This window comes from Nerophis ophidion, linkage group LG01, assembly GCF_033978795.1.
Source record: "Nerophis ophidion isolate RoL-2023_Sa linkage group LG01, RoL_Noph_v1.0, whole genome shotgun sequence".
NCBI classification, from domain to species: domain Eukaryota; kingdom Metazoa; phylum Chordata; class Actinopteri; order Syngnathiformes; family Syngnathidae; genus Nerophis; species Nerophis ophidion.
In genome coordinates, this window is record NC_084611.1 from 39,282,433 (window position 1) to 39,301,403 (window position 18,971).

Here is an 18,971-nt window from a genome sequence, read left to right on the forward strand (position 1 = left end):
TCTTAGGTGCACAGGAAGCCAGTGCAGGCAAGCCAGTATAGGTATATATATAGGTATAAAGGTATATACAGTATAGGCGTAATATGATCAAACTTTCTTGTTCTTGTCAAAGGTCTAGCAGCCGCATTTTGTACCAACTGTAATCTTTTAATGCTAGACATGGGGAGACCCGAAAATAATATGTTACAGTAACGAGACGAGACGTAACAAACGCATGGATAATGATCTCATCGTCGTTAGTGGACAAAATGGAGCGAATTTTAGCAATATTACGGAGATGAAAGAAGGCCGTTTTAGTAACGCTTTTATTGTGTGACTCAAAGGAGAGAGTTGGGTCGAAGATAATACCCAGATTCTTTACCGAGTCGCCTTGTTTAATTGTTTGGTTGTCAAATGTAAAGTTGTATTATTAAATAGAGGTCGGTGTCTAGCAGGACCGATAATCAGCATTTCCGTTTTTTTGGCGTTGAGTTGCAAAAAGTTAGCGGACATCCATTGTTTAATTTCATTAAGACACGCCTCCAGCTGACTACAATCCGGCGTGTTGGTCAGCTTTAGGGGCATGTAGAGTTGGGTGTCATCAGCATAACAGTGAAAGCTAACACCGTATTTGTGTATGATGTCACCTAGCGGCAGCATGTAGATGCTGAAAAGTGCAGGGCCAAGGACCGAACCCTGGGGAACTCCACACATTATCTTAACATAGTCCGAGGTCACGTTGTTATGGGAGACGCACTGCATCCTGTCAGTAAGATAAGAGTTAAACTAAGACAGGGCTAAGTCTGACATACCAATTCGTGTTTTGATACGCTCTAATACAAACCCCGCTTCCATATGAGTTGGACCCCGTTTCCATATGAGTTGGGAAATTGTGTTACATGTAAATATAAACGGAATACAATGATTTGCAAATCCTTTTCAACTCATGTTCAATTGGATGCACTACAAATACAATATATTTAATGTTCAAACTCATAAACTTTAATTTTTTTTGCAAACAATCATTAACTTAGAATTTCATGGTTGCAACACGTGCCAAGGTAGTTGGGAAAGGGCATGTTCACCACTGTGTTACATCACCTTTTCTTTTAACAACACTCAGTAAATGTTTGGGAACTGAGGAAACTAATTGTTGAAGCTTTGAAAGTGGAATTCTTTCCCATTCTTGTTTTATGTAGCGCTTCAGTCATTCAACCGTCCGGGGTCTCTGTTGTCGTATTTTACGTTTCATAATGCGCCACACATTTTCGATGGGAGACAGGTCTGGACTGCAAGCAAGCCAGGAAAGTACTCGCACTCTTTTTTTACGAAGCCACGCTGTTGTAACACTTGTCTTGCTGTAATAAGCAGGGGCGTCCATGATAACTTTGCTTGGATGACAACATATGTTGCTCTAAAACCTGTATGTACCTTTCAGCATCAATGGTGCCTTCACAGATGTGTAAGTTACTCATGCCTTGGACACTAATACACCCCCATACCATTACAGATGCTGGCTTTTCAACTTTGCACCTTAAACAATCCAAATGGTTATTTTCCTCTTTATTCTCGAGAACACCACGTTCTCTGTTAACAAATATAATTTGAAATGTGGACTCGTCAGACCACAGAAAACCTTTCCACTTTCAATCAGTCCATCTTAGGTGAGCTCGGGCGCAGCCAACCCGGCGGCGTTTTAGGATATTGTTGATAAATGGGTTTGGCTTTGCATAGTAGAGTTTTAACTTGTACTTACAGATGTAGCGACCAACTGTACTTACTGACAGTGGTTTCAAGAAGTGTTCCTGAGCCCATGTGGTGATATCCTTTACACACTGATGTCGGTTTTTGATGCAATATCACCTGAGGAATCAATAGTCCATAATATCATCGCTTACGTGCAGTGATTTCTCCTGATTCTCTGAACTTTTTGATGAATTTACGGACCGTAAATGGTAAAATCCCTAAATTCCTTGCAATAGCTCGTTGAGAAATGTTCTGAAACTGTTCGACAATTTGCTTACAAAGTGGTGACCCTCACTCCATACTTGTTTGTGAAATACTTAGCATTTCATGGAAGTTGTTTTTATACCCAATCATGGCACCCACCTGTTCCCAATTAGCCTGCACACCCGTAGGATGTTCCATATTAGTGTTTGATGAGCATTCCTCAACTTTATCAGTATTTATAGTTAATGATTTTTTGCAACAAAAAATTTTTTTTTATCAGTTTGAACATCAAATATGTTGTCTTTGTAGCATATTCAACTGAATATGGGTTGAAAATGATTTGCAAATCATTGTATTCCGTTTATATTTACATCTAACACAATTTCCCAACTCATATGGAAATGGGGTTTGTACATATTTATGTATACATATATAAATATATATATATATGTATATATATGTATATATATACATACATATATGTATATATATATACATGCATGTATGTATATATATGTATATATATGTATATATATATACATACATATATGTATATATATATACATGCATGTATGTATATATATGTATATATATATACATACATATATGTATATATACATACATATATGTGTATATATATACATATATGTGTATGTATATATGTATATATACATATATGTGTGTATATATACATATATGTATATATATATATATATATATATATATATATATATATATATATACATACATATATATAGTCGCAAATAATAAAAATTATTTGGGATCAGAAACAATGATTTTGCTGTGGTTTGTGCAGCCCTTTGATACGTGCGATTAAAATAATCTGTAATTGAATATTTTAAAAATATGTAAGTATACTGTGTATAAAAAAAAATGCCTTTGACACTCAAAACATATTCACGTCAGCCAAGATTCGATTTTTTTAATAAATGAAACTATTTTTAACATTTTAAAAAAGAAATCCACCAACTTTATTTGACTTTTTGCACAGAAAAGAAAAAAAAAGGAAAACAAATATGTCCCAGTAAAATCATTCAGTAATGATTGGGCTATCAGGACATTTAGATGGGAAAATGTTTTAAATTGAACCAAAATGCTTTACAGGGTAAAAAGCATAGAGCATAAAACAAACAAAGAACATAAATAAATAAATGATAAACGGGTTGTACTTGTATAGCGCTTTTCTACCTTCAAGGTACTCAAAGCGCTTTGACATTACTTCCACATTTACCCATTCACACACACATTCACACACTGATGGAGGGAGCTGCCATGCAAGGCGCCAACCAGCACCCATCAGGAGCAAGGGTGAAGTGTCTTGCTCAGGACACAACGGACGTGACGAGGTTGGTACTAGGTGGGATTTGAACCAGGGACCCTCGGGTTGCGCACGGCCACTCCTCCACTGCGCCACGTCGTCCCTGAACAATGAATAAACAATGAATGAGCTAAACAAGGTAGTGCAAAAGCAATACGGTAAAAGGAGTTGAATAAAAAGTAAAAAAAAATAAAAAATTGCAAAATAATAATAATAGAAGTGCGAAAGATTGAAATATATATATATATACACATACATATATACATATTAGGGCTGCAAATCTTTGGGTGTCCCACGATTCGATTCAATAACGATTCTTGGGGTCGCGATTCGATAATATATAGATTTTTTTCCCATTCAACGCGATACTCTATTCGAAAACGATATTTTTCCGATTTAAAACGATTCTGTATTCATTCAATACATAGGATTTCAGCAGGATCTACCCCAGTCTGCTGACATGCTAGCAGAGTAGTAGATTTTTCTAAAAAAGCTTTTATAAATGTAAAGGATAATGTTGTATCAACTGGTTGCAATAATGTAAATTTGTTTTAACTATTAAACGAACCAAATATACGACTTATTTTATCTTTGTGAAAACATTGGACACAGTGTGTTGTCAAGCTTATGAGATGCGATGCAAGTGCAAGCCACTGTGACACTATTCTTTTTTTTATTTTTATAAATTTTTAATGATAATGTAAATGGGGGATTTTTAATCACTGCTATGCTGAAATTATAACTAATATTGATACTGTTGTTGATAATATTCCTTTTTTTTTCGCTACTTTTGGTTTGTTCTGTGTCGTGTTTGTGTCTCCTTTCAATTGCTCTGTTTATTGCAGTTCTGAATGTTGCTGGGTCAGGTTTGGTTTTGGAATTGGATTGCATTATGGTATTGCTGTGTATTGTTTTGTTGGATTGAAAAAAAAAAAGAGAATCGATTCTGAATCGCACAATGTGAGAATCGCGATTCATATTCGAATCGACTTTTTCCCACACTCCTTATACATATATATATAATATATATATATATACATATATATATATATATATATATATATGTAATTGCAAAGGATAAAGTAATATGATGTGGGATCAGATCCAATGAAGTTGTGGTTTGTGCAGCCCTTTGAGACATTTGTGATTAAAATAATTTGTGATTGAATTATATTTTTGGCATGGTCAAATACCATGAGACATTATATAGAAACAGAAACAGAGAATAGAAGACAAACCAGTGATTGCTTTTCTCGTACGAGGAGAGTGGCCTGGAGAAAGAGTTGTCAGTTACAGGCTCCAAATCACTCTTAAACCTTTCTTACAATCCCCTCGCCTTTTAATTCATTCGGGATGCCCTGCATTACACACACACACAGCTGCACTAAGGGAGGAGGGGGATTTGCAGCTATTTTGGACTCCTACCACCTGTGGTGAGAACATAACACATGCAAATACAGAAGATACAGTAACTTCCTGTGTTGCTCTGTCTCATCTGCAAACTCCTCTTTGAAATTGGTAGGATAACCTATGTTCCAATCTAACGCCAAGTCTCGTTTCTCTTCAGTTTGTCTAACACAATGCATAAGCAAACAATCATATTTGAATAACAATGAGATAACTTATTTACAATTAATCCAACAATTAAAAAAAAAAAATAAGTATACTGTGTATTAAAAAATTGCTTTTGACATTCAAAAAATATTCACATCAGCCAATAGTCGATTTATTTATTATTATTTTTATAAATTACACTATTTAGAACATTTTTAAAATGAAATCCACCAACTTTATTTGACTTTTTGCACATAAAAGAAAAAAAAATGAAAGCAAATATGTCCCTGTAAAATCATTCCGTAAGGATTGGGCTATCAGGACATTTAGATGGGAAACATTTTTAAATTGAACCAAAGTGCTTTACAGGTTAGAAAGCATAGAGCATAAAACAAAAACAAAAAAAAGAAAGAACATTAACAATGAACGAACTAAACAAGATAGTGCAAAAGCAATACGGTAATAAGAGTCGAATAAAATGTTAAAAAAATTAATTGCAAAATAAAAATGATAAAAGTGTGACATATTGGAAACATAAAAAATAAATATATATAATTGCAAATAATAAAAATATATGATGTGGGATCACATCCGATGATGTTGTTGTGGTTTGTGCAGCCCTTTGAAACATTTTGTGATTGAAATAACCTGTGATTGAATGATATTTTAAAAATATATAAGTATACTGTGTCTAAAAAAAATTGCCTGTGACACTCAAAAAATATTCACATCAGTCAATAGTCGATTTTTTTATAAATGAAACTATTTTTAGCATTTTTAAATAGAATTCCATCAATTTTTTGACTTTTTGCACATGAAAAAAAAAAGGAAAACAAATATGTCCCTTTGAAATAATTCAGTAATGATTGGGCTATCAGGACATTTAGATGGGACAAATGTTTTGTAGCAAAATGTATTGAACTGAAAATATCTTGACATTTCGTAAGCACAAATGTGAAGAATATCCGAATATAATTTGGCTAAACACAAGACCCGTTGTGCTTTTATTGTCCAGATAAGCAGAAACACCGTGAAAGTGCAGGCAACATTAATCCTTGACATGAAACATTTTATGACAAGTGTTTCAAGAATTCTTATTTTCGCTTTCTAAATCTGACTGCACGAGTGCGATCCGGTCTCCCGGGTCCACCTCTCCGTGGTGTCGATGGTGTCGGCCTGCGGCAGCTGGAGGACCTTTCTGCAGATGCTCTTGAAGGTGGGACTGGAGAAGTAGTAGATGATGGGGTCCAGGGCGCTGTTGAGGTAGGTGAGGCTGACGGTCATGTAGAAGACCACGGTCAGGTTGTCCATGGCGACGCACACCTCAGGCGCCGACATGGTCTTGAGGGCCTCTTGGGTTTTGATCCATATAACGAGTTGCGTGATGTTGCTGGGCAAGAAGCAAATGGTGAACACCACCACCACAACGGTGATGAACCACAGGGCCTTCTTGATCTTCCCGTGCTGACTCAGCTGCCGGCCTCTCAGCTGGACGATGATGCGGACGGTGCAGAACAGGATGACGAGGAGCGGCATCCAGCAGGAGAAGAGAAAGTTGAATTTGTGCCACAGCCGGTTCCCCTTGGCCACGGTTTCCACCAGAAAGCTCTCACAGTAGTCCGAGCGCAAGTTCTGCAGGGTCAAGGTATTGGCGGTCATGCAGACGGTGATCAGCCAGAGCGCCGCCGCCCCGCACATCGCTTTCGAGGGGCTGAGGGAGTTGACGAAGTGGTGCGGGTGCACCACGCGGATGTAGCGGTCCAAGGCGACGGCCATCAGGAAGAGGGTGCTGCCCGTGCGGTTCAGGGCCAGCATGAACTGCGAGATGTTGCAGAGCGTCTCCCCGAATCCCCACTTGACGCCCGAGCTGTAGTAGCTGGCGCGGAGGGGCAGGATCATGTTGAGCAGAAAGTCGGCCATGGCCAGGTTGAAGAGCAGCACGGTGCTGCTCTTCCAGGGCCGCAGGTGGAAGCAGAAGATCCACAGGGCCATGCCGTTGCTCAGGGCCCCCAAGATGAACTCGATGGACAAAAGCGCGGGGAGCACGCCGACCAGCAGCGTCCCCGTGAAGTTGCAGTGCATGTCGGGCTGGCCCGCTGCCGATTTGAGGAAGTCAGACCTTTTGAGGCGTGTCTGCCTGCTGGGGAGGCAAATGTCTGAATGAGAAGTTAACTCTGGTGTCTTCTGGTGTCAACCTGCACAGGAAGCCCCTCGCTTCTGCTTTCGGAGTCACGGCAGCAGCCAATGACTCCACGTGCACACTGCAAAAAGTCAGCCTTCAAAAACAAGGGAGAAAAAAATACAAAAATGAGGGGTGTTTTATTTGAACTAAGCAGAATAATCTGCCAATAGAACAAGACAAATTTGGCTTGTTAAGACTTCCCAAAACAAGTAAAATTAGCTAACCTCAATGAACCCCAAAATACCTCAAAATAAGCACTGTAAAAAAAATAATCCTATTTTTATGGTAAATTACTCTAAATTTGTGGCTTCACGGTGGAAGAGGGGTTAGTGCAGGGGTCGGGAACCTTTTTGGCTGAGAGAGCCATGAAAGCCAAATATTTAAAAATGTATTTCCGTAAGAGCCATATAATATGTTTTTAACACTGAACACAACTAAGCGTGTGCATTTTTAAGTAAGACCAACATTTCTAGAGTATAATAGGTCTCTTATTCTTTGTAATAACATTGTTATTCTGAAGCTAACTGTGGTGGGGGCGTGGCCTGTGGGCCTGCAGCAAACTTGGGTGTCCCAGGACCAGCCTCGAAATCAGCGACAAGTGCGTAGATAGCCCACCTGGGCCTTGTTATCCAATCACCTGTCGCTCAGCTATTAACAGCAGCCAGGAGGAGAGACGGGTGGAGGCTGGAGCCAGCGCGCGAGCGAGAGAGAAAAATACAATTGCTGGAAAGCAACTGAGAGACTTATTGAAAAATAAAACAATAATGTAATCCTGAAAAGGGCTCTCATGTCGGTGCTTGGTGGTCTGAAGAACCCCCAGGAGGGCAAGCCCCACACTAACCACTAATAAATAAATTACTACTTACCATTAACGCAACTTCGTGAACAAAAAAAAGCATGAGAATGTTTTATATTTTGAACGTTATTTTTAACACTGTGATTACAAGTGGAATTATTAATTACTTATCGTGTTAAGCAATGTCAACTCAGTTTAATCCGCGAGCCAGATGCAGTCATCAAAAGAGCCACATCTGGCTCTAGAGCCATAGGTTCCCTACCCCTGGGTTAGTGCATGGGTGTCAAACTCTGGCCCGTTGGCCAAATCTGGCCCGCCGTGTAATTTAATTTGGCCCTTGAGGCAATATCAATTTAGCATTAGAGCTGGCCCGCCTGTGTTATACAGCGTCGGTGCCGCTGTAACACCGCATTCACCGCTAATACTCATACTTGCCAACCCTCCTAAGTTTCCCAGTAGACTCCCGAAGTTCAGTGCCCCTCCCAAAAATCTCCCGGGGTAACTATTCTCCCGAATTTCTACCGATTTCCACCTGGACAACTATATTGGGGGCGTGCATTTAAGGCACTGCCTTTAGCGTTCTCTACAACCTGTCGTCACGTCCGCTTTTCCTCCATACTATCAGCGTGTCACATAATATTTGTGGCTTTTACACACACACACACACGCACAAGTGAATGCAAGGCATACTTGGTCAAGGCATACTTGGTCAACAGCCATACAGGTCACACTGAGGGTGGCCGCATAAACAACTTTAGCACTGTTACAAATATTCGCCACACTGTGAACCCACACCAAACAAGAATGACAAACACATTTCAGGCTAACATCTGCACCGTAACAAAACAGAACAAATACCCAGAACCCCTTGCAGCACTAAGTCTTTTGGGAAACTTCCAGCAAACCGACCAATAATTAACGTTTTATTCATGCATTTTCTCTTGCTACTTCAAGGCTTGAATGTTTGGTTCATTCAATATTGTTATTTTATTTTCAAATGTATTATTAGCCTGTGGAAAAAAAATATATTTACCTCAGAAGATTGCAAATAGAAAAAAAGGCATAACATTTTTATTCAAATTATTTTTTGATTTGCCATTGATATTTTTTTAATCATTATTATTTAAAACTAGATTTTGCATGTCACTAAAGTTATATAAGCCTTGCTTGTTCAATATTTAATGCAAAACTTGTTTGGGTCCCTATTAAAAGGTTAATTTGTTCAACCTTGGCCCACGGCTTTGTTCCGTTAAAAATTTTGGCCCACTCTGTATTTGAGTTTGACACCCCTGGGTTAGTGCATCTGCCTCACAATACGAAGGTCCTGAGTAGTCAGGGTTCAATCCCGGGCTCGGGATCTTTCTGTGTGGAGTTTGCATGTCCTCCCCGTGACTGCGTGGGTTCCCTCCGGGTACTCCGGCTTCCTCCCACCTCCAAAGACATGCACCTGGGGATAGGTTGATTGGCAACACTAAATGGTCCCTAGTGTGGGAATGTGAGTGTAAATGTTGTCTATCTGTGTTGGCCCTGCGATGACGTGGCGACTTGTCCAGGGTGTACCCCGCCTTCCGCCCGATTGTAGCTGAGATAGGCACCAGCGACCCCAAAGGGGATAAGCGGTAGAAAATGGATGGATGGAGTGTATGTGGAGAGGCGGAGTCGAAGGTCCGACAGAGAGGCAGGGCACGCTGGAGCCCGGCCCAAGATGGTGGCGGGGAGGCGGGGCGTGCCGAGAGCAACGCCACAATCGAGATCAGGTGCATGGCTCGCGCACCTGGATACAATTTACAAATCCTCTCGCACTGTTTAAAAGGGCGGCAGCCGTGAACGTCGGGGGGAGAGGTGGAGAAACGACGACAGCAGCAGCAGCGCATGCAAACAGGAAGAGAGCGAGAGCAAGAGGCAGACGCAGACAACGGAGAAGGCTGAAAAGCAGCCAAGACTTTGCCTATTGAAAAATAAAGATGTCTGCACCTGCTCAAAGCCATGTCTTTCCTTGGTAGTCCCTGGAACCCGCAAGACAACACAAGTATTTCACTGTGTATAAAACTGTAGAAGTGCAGACATTATTTGTAAATAAACAATCCGCCTGTTATTTTAAGTAATATGCCAGTAATGACAGACTGTTTATTTCTATTTTTTATACAGAAAAATACCAAATTACCCATTTTCTGTTTTCTTAAGTTACTTTCAAATTCATGTAAATTTACAGTAATTATCTTTCATTAAATATGTAGCTTGTTATACAAACCCCGTTTCCATATGAGTTGGGAAATTGTGTTAGATGTAAATATAAACAGAATACAATGATTTGCAAATCCTTTTCAACCCATATTCAATTGAATGCACTACAAAGACAAGATATTTGATGTTCTAACTCATAAACTTTTTTTTTTTTTTGCAAATAATAATTAACTTAGAATTTCATGGCTGCAACACATGCCAAAGTAGTTGGGAAAGGGCATGTTCACCACTGTGTTACATCAACTTTTCTTTTAACAACACTCAATAAACGTTTGGGAACTGAGGAAACTAATTGTTGAAGCTTTGAAAGTGGAATTCTTTCCCATTCTTCTTTTATGTAGAGCTTCAGTCGTTCAACAGACTGGGGTCTCCGCTGTCGTATTTTACGCTTCATTATGCGCTACACATTTTCGATGGGAGACAGGTCTGGACTGCAGGCGGGCCAGGAAAGTACCCGCACTCTTTTTTTATGAAGCCACGCTGTTGTAACACGTGCTGAATGTGGCTTGGCATTGTCTTGCTGAAATAAGCAGGGGCGTCCATGATAACGTTGATTGGATGGCAACATATGTTGTTCCAAAACCTGTATGTACCTTGCAGCATTAATGGTGCCTTCCCAGATGTGTAAGTTACCCATGCCTTGGGCCTTAATACACCCCCATACCATCACAGATGCTGGCTTTTGAACTTTGCGTCGTTAACAGTCTGGATGGTTCGTTTCCCCTTTGGTCCGGATGACACAATGTCGAATATTTCCAAAAACAATTTGAAATGAGAACTCTTCAGACCACATAACACTTTCCCACTTTGCATCAGTCCATCTTAGATGATCTCGAGCCCGTTTCTGGATGTTGTTGATAAATGGCTTTCGCTTTGCATAGTAGAGCTTTAACTTGCACTTACAGATGTGACAGTGATTTTCTGAAGTGTTCCTGAGCCCATGTGGTGATATCCTTTAGAGATTGATGTCATTTTTTGATACAGTGCCGTCTGAAGGATCGAAAGTCACGGTCATTCAATGTTGGTTTCCGGCCATGCCGCTTACGTGGAGTGATTTCTCCAGATTCTCTGAACCTTTTGATGATATTATGGACCGTAGATGTTGAAATCCCTAAATTTCTTGCAATTGCACTTTGAGAAACGTTGTTCTTAAACTGTTTGACTACTTGCTCACGCAGTTGTGGACAAAGGAGTGTACCTCGCCCCATCCTTTCTTGTGAAAGACTGAGTATTTTTTGGGAAGCTGTTTTTATACCCAATCATGGCACCCACCTGTTCCCAATTGGCCTGCACACCTGTGGGATGTTCCAAATAAGGGTTTGATGAGCATTCCTCAACTTTATCAGTATTTATTGCCACCTTTCCCAACTTCTTCGTCACGTGTTGCTGGCATCAAATTCTAAAGGTAATGATTATTTGCAGAAAAAAAAATGTTTATGAGTTTGAACATCAAATATGTTGTCTTTGTAGCATATTCAACTGAATGTGGGTTGAAAATGATTTGCAAATTATTATAGTCTGTTTATATTTACATCCAACCCAATTTCCCAACTCATATGGAAATGGGGTTTGTATAAAAGTATATGTCCATACTAACAATCTGACAGTTTTATATGTAATTTTAATGTAAAACTTATTTTTGTAATATTTATGTGTATTTTTACATTCAAGTTGAAAAAGATATGTATATAAAGGTTTATGCTCATACAAACAATTGAACATTTTTCTCTGTAATATGATGGCAATTGTCTTCAATTAAATATGTAGCATGTTATATGAAAGTGTACATCCATACTGACAATCCTAACAGTTTTATATGTAATTTTAGGGTAAATATGAGGTATTGTATTAGTTTTTGTATTTTTACATTTAAATCTGTCATTAAATATGTAGCTTGTTATGTAGAGGTTTATGCCCATACTTACAATCTAACATTTTTTTCTCTGTAATTTAACGGTAAATGTTATTAGTTTACTGGTACGTGTGTACCAAGCCACCTGGTGATGTCATAGTACATACATTCCAATGAATCCGACAAAACTAAAATGAGTAAAAGCAGCTCCTTCAAGTCAGGAAACGTGCATTGCAATACCCCAGGCAGGAATTAGTTGAAGTAAAAACAATAAGCTGTAAGCCCAACATGCTTGAAATTTTCAACCTCAAAAGAGCATAAAGATTTTCGCCATATTAGGATTCTGATTATTGGATTCGAGACTGTGACTGACTCTCACCGTCGTGCGGGTTCACAGGACCACCAAGGAAGGACATGACTTGAGCAGTTTGACTTTTTGTTTTATTCTTTCAATAAAACCTTTCAGCTTCCATTTTTACTTTGCTGCGTCGTTGTCTGCCTCTCGCTCTTTTCCTCTCGTGTTCAGCTTCCGTCTCCTTCTCCCCCCTTCTCTCCGCTGCAGCCCTTTTACACCTTGCGAGGAGATTAGATGATTCCGCTCAGCTGATCATGTTTGCGGCGTTGCTCCCAGTGTGCCCCGCCTCTCTGTTCGCTCGCCGTCCCCGCCTCCTCACCGCCATCTTGGGCCGGGCACCGGCGTGCCCTGCCCCGCTGCTCGTTTGCCGGCTCCGCCTCTCCACAGAGACTTTTTAAGATTTGCAGGAACCCCATCTCCAAGTACTTTGCTGGCCTGACGACACAGTAGATTCTCACTAATAACAAGTGCACTTTTCTTGGTTAAAAAAAAAGAGACCTTTTGCTCTGTATGTTGAATAATATTCTTAAATGAAGTAAATGCTAGTGTCATTATCTTGACATAATGATATTTGTTTAGCATTTCATTTCTTGAAACCAGCAAACTTATACTAAAAACACATTTATTGTTCTTAATGGAAAGGCAACAAGGCAACCGCTTGTTACTCTCGAGGTCTACACTGAGAAAACTGAAATCTAAGTAAGATCAAATATCTTGAATAAGGCTGATATTTGCATATTTTCTGTCTGCTAAGCTCATTCTTCCCATTAAGTCCCTAGTGTGTGAATGTGAGTGTGAATGTTGTCTGTCTATCTGTGTTGGCCCTGCGATGAGGTGGCGACTTGTCCAGAGTGTACTCCGCCTTCCGCCCGATTGTAGCTGAGATAGGCTCCAGCAGTAAGCAGCAGCGTGGGTTGAGCTCGGGAATCATTTGGTGATTAAACCCCCCAATTCCAATAAATACCTAAATACAAGCTGTAGCGGTTGGGGACGGCGTTGCGCTGTTGGGAGAGTGGCCGTGCCAGCAACCTGAGGGTTCCTGGTTCGATCCCCAACATCTACCAACCTCGTCACGTCTGCTGTGTCCTTGAGCAAGACACTTCACCCTTGCTCCTGATGGGTAGTGGTTAGGGCCTTGCATGACAGCTCCCGCCATCAGTGTGTGAATGGGTGAATGTGGAAATAGACTAACCCATTTACCAATTAAATTCCTAATCTGCTACTGGTTGCCGAATATAAATTAAACTATTTTAATTTATATTTAGATATTTTTATATTTTTATATATATTTATATTTAGATATTTTTTAAGTTTCTCTAATTATCAATGTCCAGAATAGTGTCCATGTTTAACAAAAATGTTTTATCATCATACAGTCACGTAAATAAAACTCACTTTGTAACAAAAGGGAAAAGAAACGGGAGCAAACCAAAAAATAGACTGGCACAGTCAACAACTGTTGCGCCTCCGCTCAGCAACACCTGAGTGTGATGAAAGTCCCTCCCCTAGTTGACTTTTGCACTTGGCCTTGAGTCAACCCCTTAGTGACGTCATGCACTTGACAGACAGAAAGAGCACACGGCGCCAACACAGTGTTTTTCAACCTTTTTTGAGCCGAGGCACATTTTTTTGTGTTGAAAAAAATGCAGAGGCACACCACTGGCAGTAATCATCAAAAAAACAAAACTCAGTTGACAGTAAAAAGTCGTTGTCGCAAGTGTTGGACATGACTTTACAGCATAACCAAGTATGCATCAATATAGCTCTTGTCTCAAGGTAGGTGTACTGTCACCACCTGTCACAACACGCCCTGATTTATTGGACTTTTTTGCTGTTTTCTTGTGTGTAGTCTTTTTTGTGTCCTGGGCCTAGCGTTAAAGTGCATCCCGCAGTGGAGGCTCCTCTATGGGGTCTTGGGGCATTAGGAGGATAACCCCTTCAAAGCTGCTCAGGAGGATAACCCCTTCAAAGCTGCTCACACGGTCACTAAGGTGGGCACTATGTTTGACAGATCAACTTAATGTGTATTACAGGGGTCACCAACGCGGTGCCCCCGGGCACCAAGTCGCCCGTCATGAACCAGATGAGTCACCCGCTGGCCTGTTCTAAAACTGCTCAAATAGCAGCACTTACCAGTGAGCTACCTCTATTTTTTAAATTCTATTTATTTACTAGCAAGCTGGTCTCGCTTTGCTTGACATTTTTAATTCTAAGAGAGACAAAACTCAAATAGAATTTGAAAATCCAAGAAAATATTTTATAAACTTGGTCTTCACTTGTTTAAATAAATTCATGTATTTTTTCTACTTTGCTTCTTATAACTTTCAGAAAGACAATTTAAGAGAAAAAATACAAACTTAAAAATGATTTTAGGATTTTGAAACACATATACCTTTTTACCTTTTAAATTCCCTCCTCTTTTTTCCTGACAATTTAAATCAACGTTCAAGTAATTTATTTATTTTTTATTGTAAAGAATAATAAATACAATTTAATTTAATTCTTCATTTTAGCTTCTGTTTTTTAAACGAAGAATATTTATGAAATATTTCTTCAAACGTATGATTAAAATTCACAAAAAATATTCTGGCAAATCTAGAAAATAAGTAGAATCAAATTTAAATCTTATTTCAAAGTTTTTGTTCTGGAAAATCTACAAGAAATAATGATTTGTCTTTGTTAGAAATACAGCTTGGTGCAATTTGTTATATATTCTAACAAAGTGCAGATTGGATTTTAACCTATTTAAAACATGTCATCAAAATCCTAAAATTAATCTTAATCAGGAAAAAGTACTAATGATATTCCGTAAATTATTTTTTTTATTTTTTCAAAAAGATTCGAATTAGCTAGTTTTGTTTCTTCTTTTTTTTCGGTTGAATTTTGAATTTTAAAGTGTTGAAATTGAAAATAAACTATGTTTCAAAATTTAATTTAAATTTTTTTCGTGTTTTTTTTCCTCTTTTAAACCGTTCAATTAAGTGTTTTTTTCATCATTTATTCTCTGCAAAAAACCTTCCGTAAAAGGAAAAAAAATGTACGACGGAATGACAGACAGAAATACCCATTTTTTTTATATCTATAGATTTATTTATCAAAGTTAAATTGAGCAGATTGGCTATTTCTGGCAATTTTTTAAAGTGTGTATCAAACTGGTAGCCCTTCGCATTAATCAGTACCCAAGAAGTAGCTCTTGGTTTCAAAAAGGTTGGTGACCCCTGGTGTATTATATTTATCCACGACAGCATTTTTGTGGTAAATTGTGAGGTATGTCTGTTAAAATCATGCTTGTTTTTACAAATGATGACAGATGTTAACAAGAGCATGTATTGTCTCTGTGTGATGATGTAAATGAGGTATGGTTGTATGATAGATGATTTTTGTATCCCTTTAATTCAGGTAGCCAGTGACTGCAGATGGAAATGAGCAATCTGGCACAGAACATATCTGTCTTTAAGCTTAATGTTTCTGTGCATTGTCCCTTCAAATAAAGACTCAACTCAACTAAACATTACTACTGTTACCCCAGGTGGCCTTTGGGAAAGGCCTAGTACCTGACTGCCCCCTATCCAGGGATACGGTGAAGACCTCAACGGCGGCGAAGGCGGAAGACGGTAGATGTAAGAACCACCACAACGGCTGCGATGGCGGAAGAAGGCACCCCCACATGCATGTGGGCCCAGTTATGGGGAAATAACAACCCAAGACCTCAACAGTGGAACAGGCGGAGAATGATTGCTAACCCTATGGAGCGTCACAACAGCTGGATGGCGGAAGAAGGCTGCAGCTGAAAAGGGTCCCCAGTCGTCTTGGACTACATGCCACTGGACCCTGACCCAGATCTGTCAAGGATCGTGTGGTGACTGTCTGTGCACCAGTCTCCCCACGTTAAACAAAGTCACACACAGGCATCCTCCATAAAGGGATACCCCCCTACCAGGAGAATTGTCTTACTCGCTCCGAGTGACCGCCGATGATGAGTCTTTTAGTTCTTGTCTTGCGCTCCTATTTTGGTGGCTTTTTCTCTTTATGGTAATTTCCTTTTGCAGTTTCATGTCTTCCTTTGAGCGATATTTCCCGCATTTACTTTGTTTTAGCAATCAAGAATATTTACGTTGTTTTTATCCTTCTTTGTGGGCACATTGTCGATTGTCATGTCATGTTCGGATGTACATTAGTGGACGCCGTCTTTGCTCCACAGTAAGTCTTTGCTGTCGTCCAGCATTCTGTTTTTGTTTACTTTGTAGCTGTCACGTAGGGGGGTTCGCAGCTCCGTGATGCAGAAGGACAACTCCGGACAAAGCGTGAAGATAGGATATGATTTAATCTTCGCAAAACATAACACATAAAAAAAAAACAGGAAGCAAACCAAAGGTCGCACGTGAACCTAAGGTACAAACTTAGCACAGGACTCAAGAACATATAAACAAGACATGAACCTACGTGCCTGTCACTTGTAGCAAACAATGACGCCGGACTGAGCGTGGCGAGCGAGGTGAATAAATAGCTCTCTGATTAGTGGTTGACAGCAGCTGAGCGTGGGACCACTAACCAGAGGCAGATGAACCCAATTAATCCCCATGCTGACCAAAATAAACCCAGGAGTGCAAAAAACAGGAACTAAGGGAGTCCAAAACTAACAGAACATAACTAACCAAAACATGATCCGGGCTACGGATCATGACAGTAGCCAGTTCAATTTTAGTTTCGTTCTACATAGCCTTCCCTAGGCGTCAATGCACTAACCTTTGGTTTATTTTTGGCTTAAGCATTAGACACCCTTTTACCTGTACCCTGCCTTCCGCTGTTTACGACATCTAAAAAGCAGTTAGCTACCGGCTGCGACCTACTGATATGGAAGAGTATTACACGGTTACTCTGCCAAGCTCTAGCTCCAGCACCGACACTCAACAACAACACATATTTTGCAGACTATTATTACTGGTTTGCAAAACATATTTTTAACCAAAATAGGTAAAATGAGATAATCTCCAACGGCCGCGGCACAGTGGTTGAAAAACACTACTCTAACACTAGCTGTCCTCCATTCCGATGTCATAATCAGCTGTCTGTAATGAAAAATATGTGAAAAAGCCAGTTTAGACTTTTGTTTTGTTTTCCCAACCGGGCCTGGGCTTCATTGATCTACCCGCCTCAAGTAACGTGAAATTCCAGTCCAACATGTTGACAGTTGTTCATTCACTCAACAACCAGGGACACATCATTAGAAAAGAGAAATGGTTTAACATTTTTTTTTTTTTTTTGCAGCAGCAGTGCCACGAGATAGCCTAGGAGTTAGCACAACTGCATCTCAGTCGGGTTGCATTTCCTTTGGAACATATTTGCATGTTTACCAAAGGATTATTTAAATCAGAGGTCCCCAAACTACGGCCCGTGGGAAGTTCCAAGTTTAAAAAAATATATATATATATTTTTTTTTTAAATGATAATTTTTTTTAAATCTCTCCTTTCCAATCCATTTTCCACCGCTTGTTACGCTCTGTGTCTCCTAGTCGCTCAGGCATATCGTATTGTCTGAAAGTGCATTTTCCCATCGGCACACAGCAAGTGCGCGCTCTTTCAGTCAATTAGTGCGTGAGGAATAAATTGTTTACTTCCATGACGACCTCCTTCACACTTTTTCAGTCAATTAGTGCGTGAGAAAGATCCCGTGCCTGGGATTGAACCTAGGACTGCAGGACCTTCGTATTGTGAAGCAGACGCACTAACCCCTCTGCCACCGTGAAGCCCCATATATCCATCCATCCATCGATTTCTACCGCTTATTCCCTTTGGGGTGGCGGGGGGCGCTGGCGCCTATCTCAGCTACAATCTGGCGGAAGGCGGGGTACACCCTGGACAAGTCGCCAATTCATCGCAGGGCCAACACAGATAGACAGACAACATTCACACTCACATTCACACACTAGGGACCATTTAGTGTTGCCAATCAACCTATCCCCAGGTGCATGTCTTTGGAAGTGGGAGGAAGCCGGAGTACCCGGAGGGAACCCAAGCATTCACGGGGAGAACATGCAAACTTCACACAGAAAGATCCCAAGCCTGGGATTGAACCCAGGACGGTGTTTTAGCAAGTTGGACATTTATTCCGTATTTTGTTTCTAGTCATATCAAATAAAGATGTGTCAAATAGACAAATGCAACTTAAATTGTAACACTGTATTTTACAAAATACCAAAAAAGGACATTTTTCTTAATATCTCATTGACAAAATTATTCAACCCCTTAGTTACTTAGTAGAACACCCTTTGGCAGTAATTACATCCTTCAAACGTGATACATAACCGGACACAAGCTTCTTGCAACGATCTACAGGTATTTTAGCCCATTCCTCTTGGGCAAAGGCCTCCAGTTCATTCATATTCTTGGGCTTGCGTGCTGCAACTGCCTTCTTCAAGTCCCACCACAGGTTTTCTATAGGATTTAGGTCTGGCGACTGTGAAGGCCACTCCAGAGTCTTCCAGCCCTTCTTCTGCAACCACTCTGATGTTGATTTGGAGGTATGCTTGGGATGGTTGTCCTGTTGGAAGGTCCAACGTCTCCCAAGCCTCAGCTTCGTCACTGACTTCAGCTAATATATCCTGGTAGGAAATAGAATTCATAATGCCTTGAACGCACTGGAGATTCCCGGTACCTGAGGCAGAGAAACAGCCTCAGAGCATGATTGACCCCCCACCATGCTTAACAGTAGGCAAGGTG

At 40.1% G+C, this 18,971-nt stretch overlaps 1 protein-coding gene across 1 annotated transcript; it reads right to left on the reverse strand.

Moving 5' to 3' along the window:
• Positions 1 to 4,983: 4,983 nt before the first annotated feature.
• LOC133554069 (hydroxycarboxylic acid receptor 2-like) lies at positions 4,984 to 7,042 on the reverse strand. The gene has a single exon (XM_061902451.1). It carries the CDS (start codon positions 6,902 to 6,904, stop codon positions 5,930 to 5,932), a length of 975 nt encoding a protein of 324 aa, XP_061758435.1. The 5' UTR covers positions 6,905 to 7,042; the 3' UTR covers positions 4,984 to 5,929.
• Between the last annotated feature and the right edge of the window lie 11,929 nt (positions 7,043 to 18,971).

Excerpts from the sequence above, each read along its gene's own strand:
- LOC133554069 (XM_061902451.1), bottom strand. The coding sequence starts at position 6,904 with ATGCACTGCAACTTCACGGGGACGCTGCTGGTCGGCGTGCTCCCCGCG.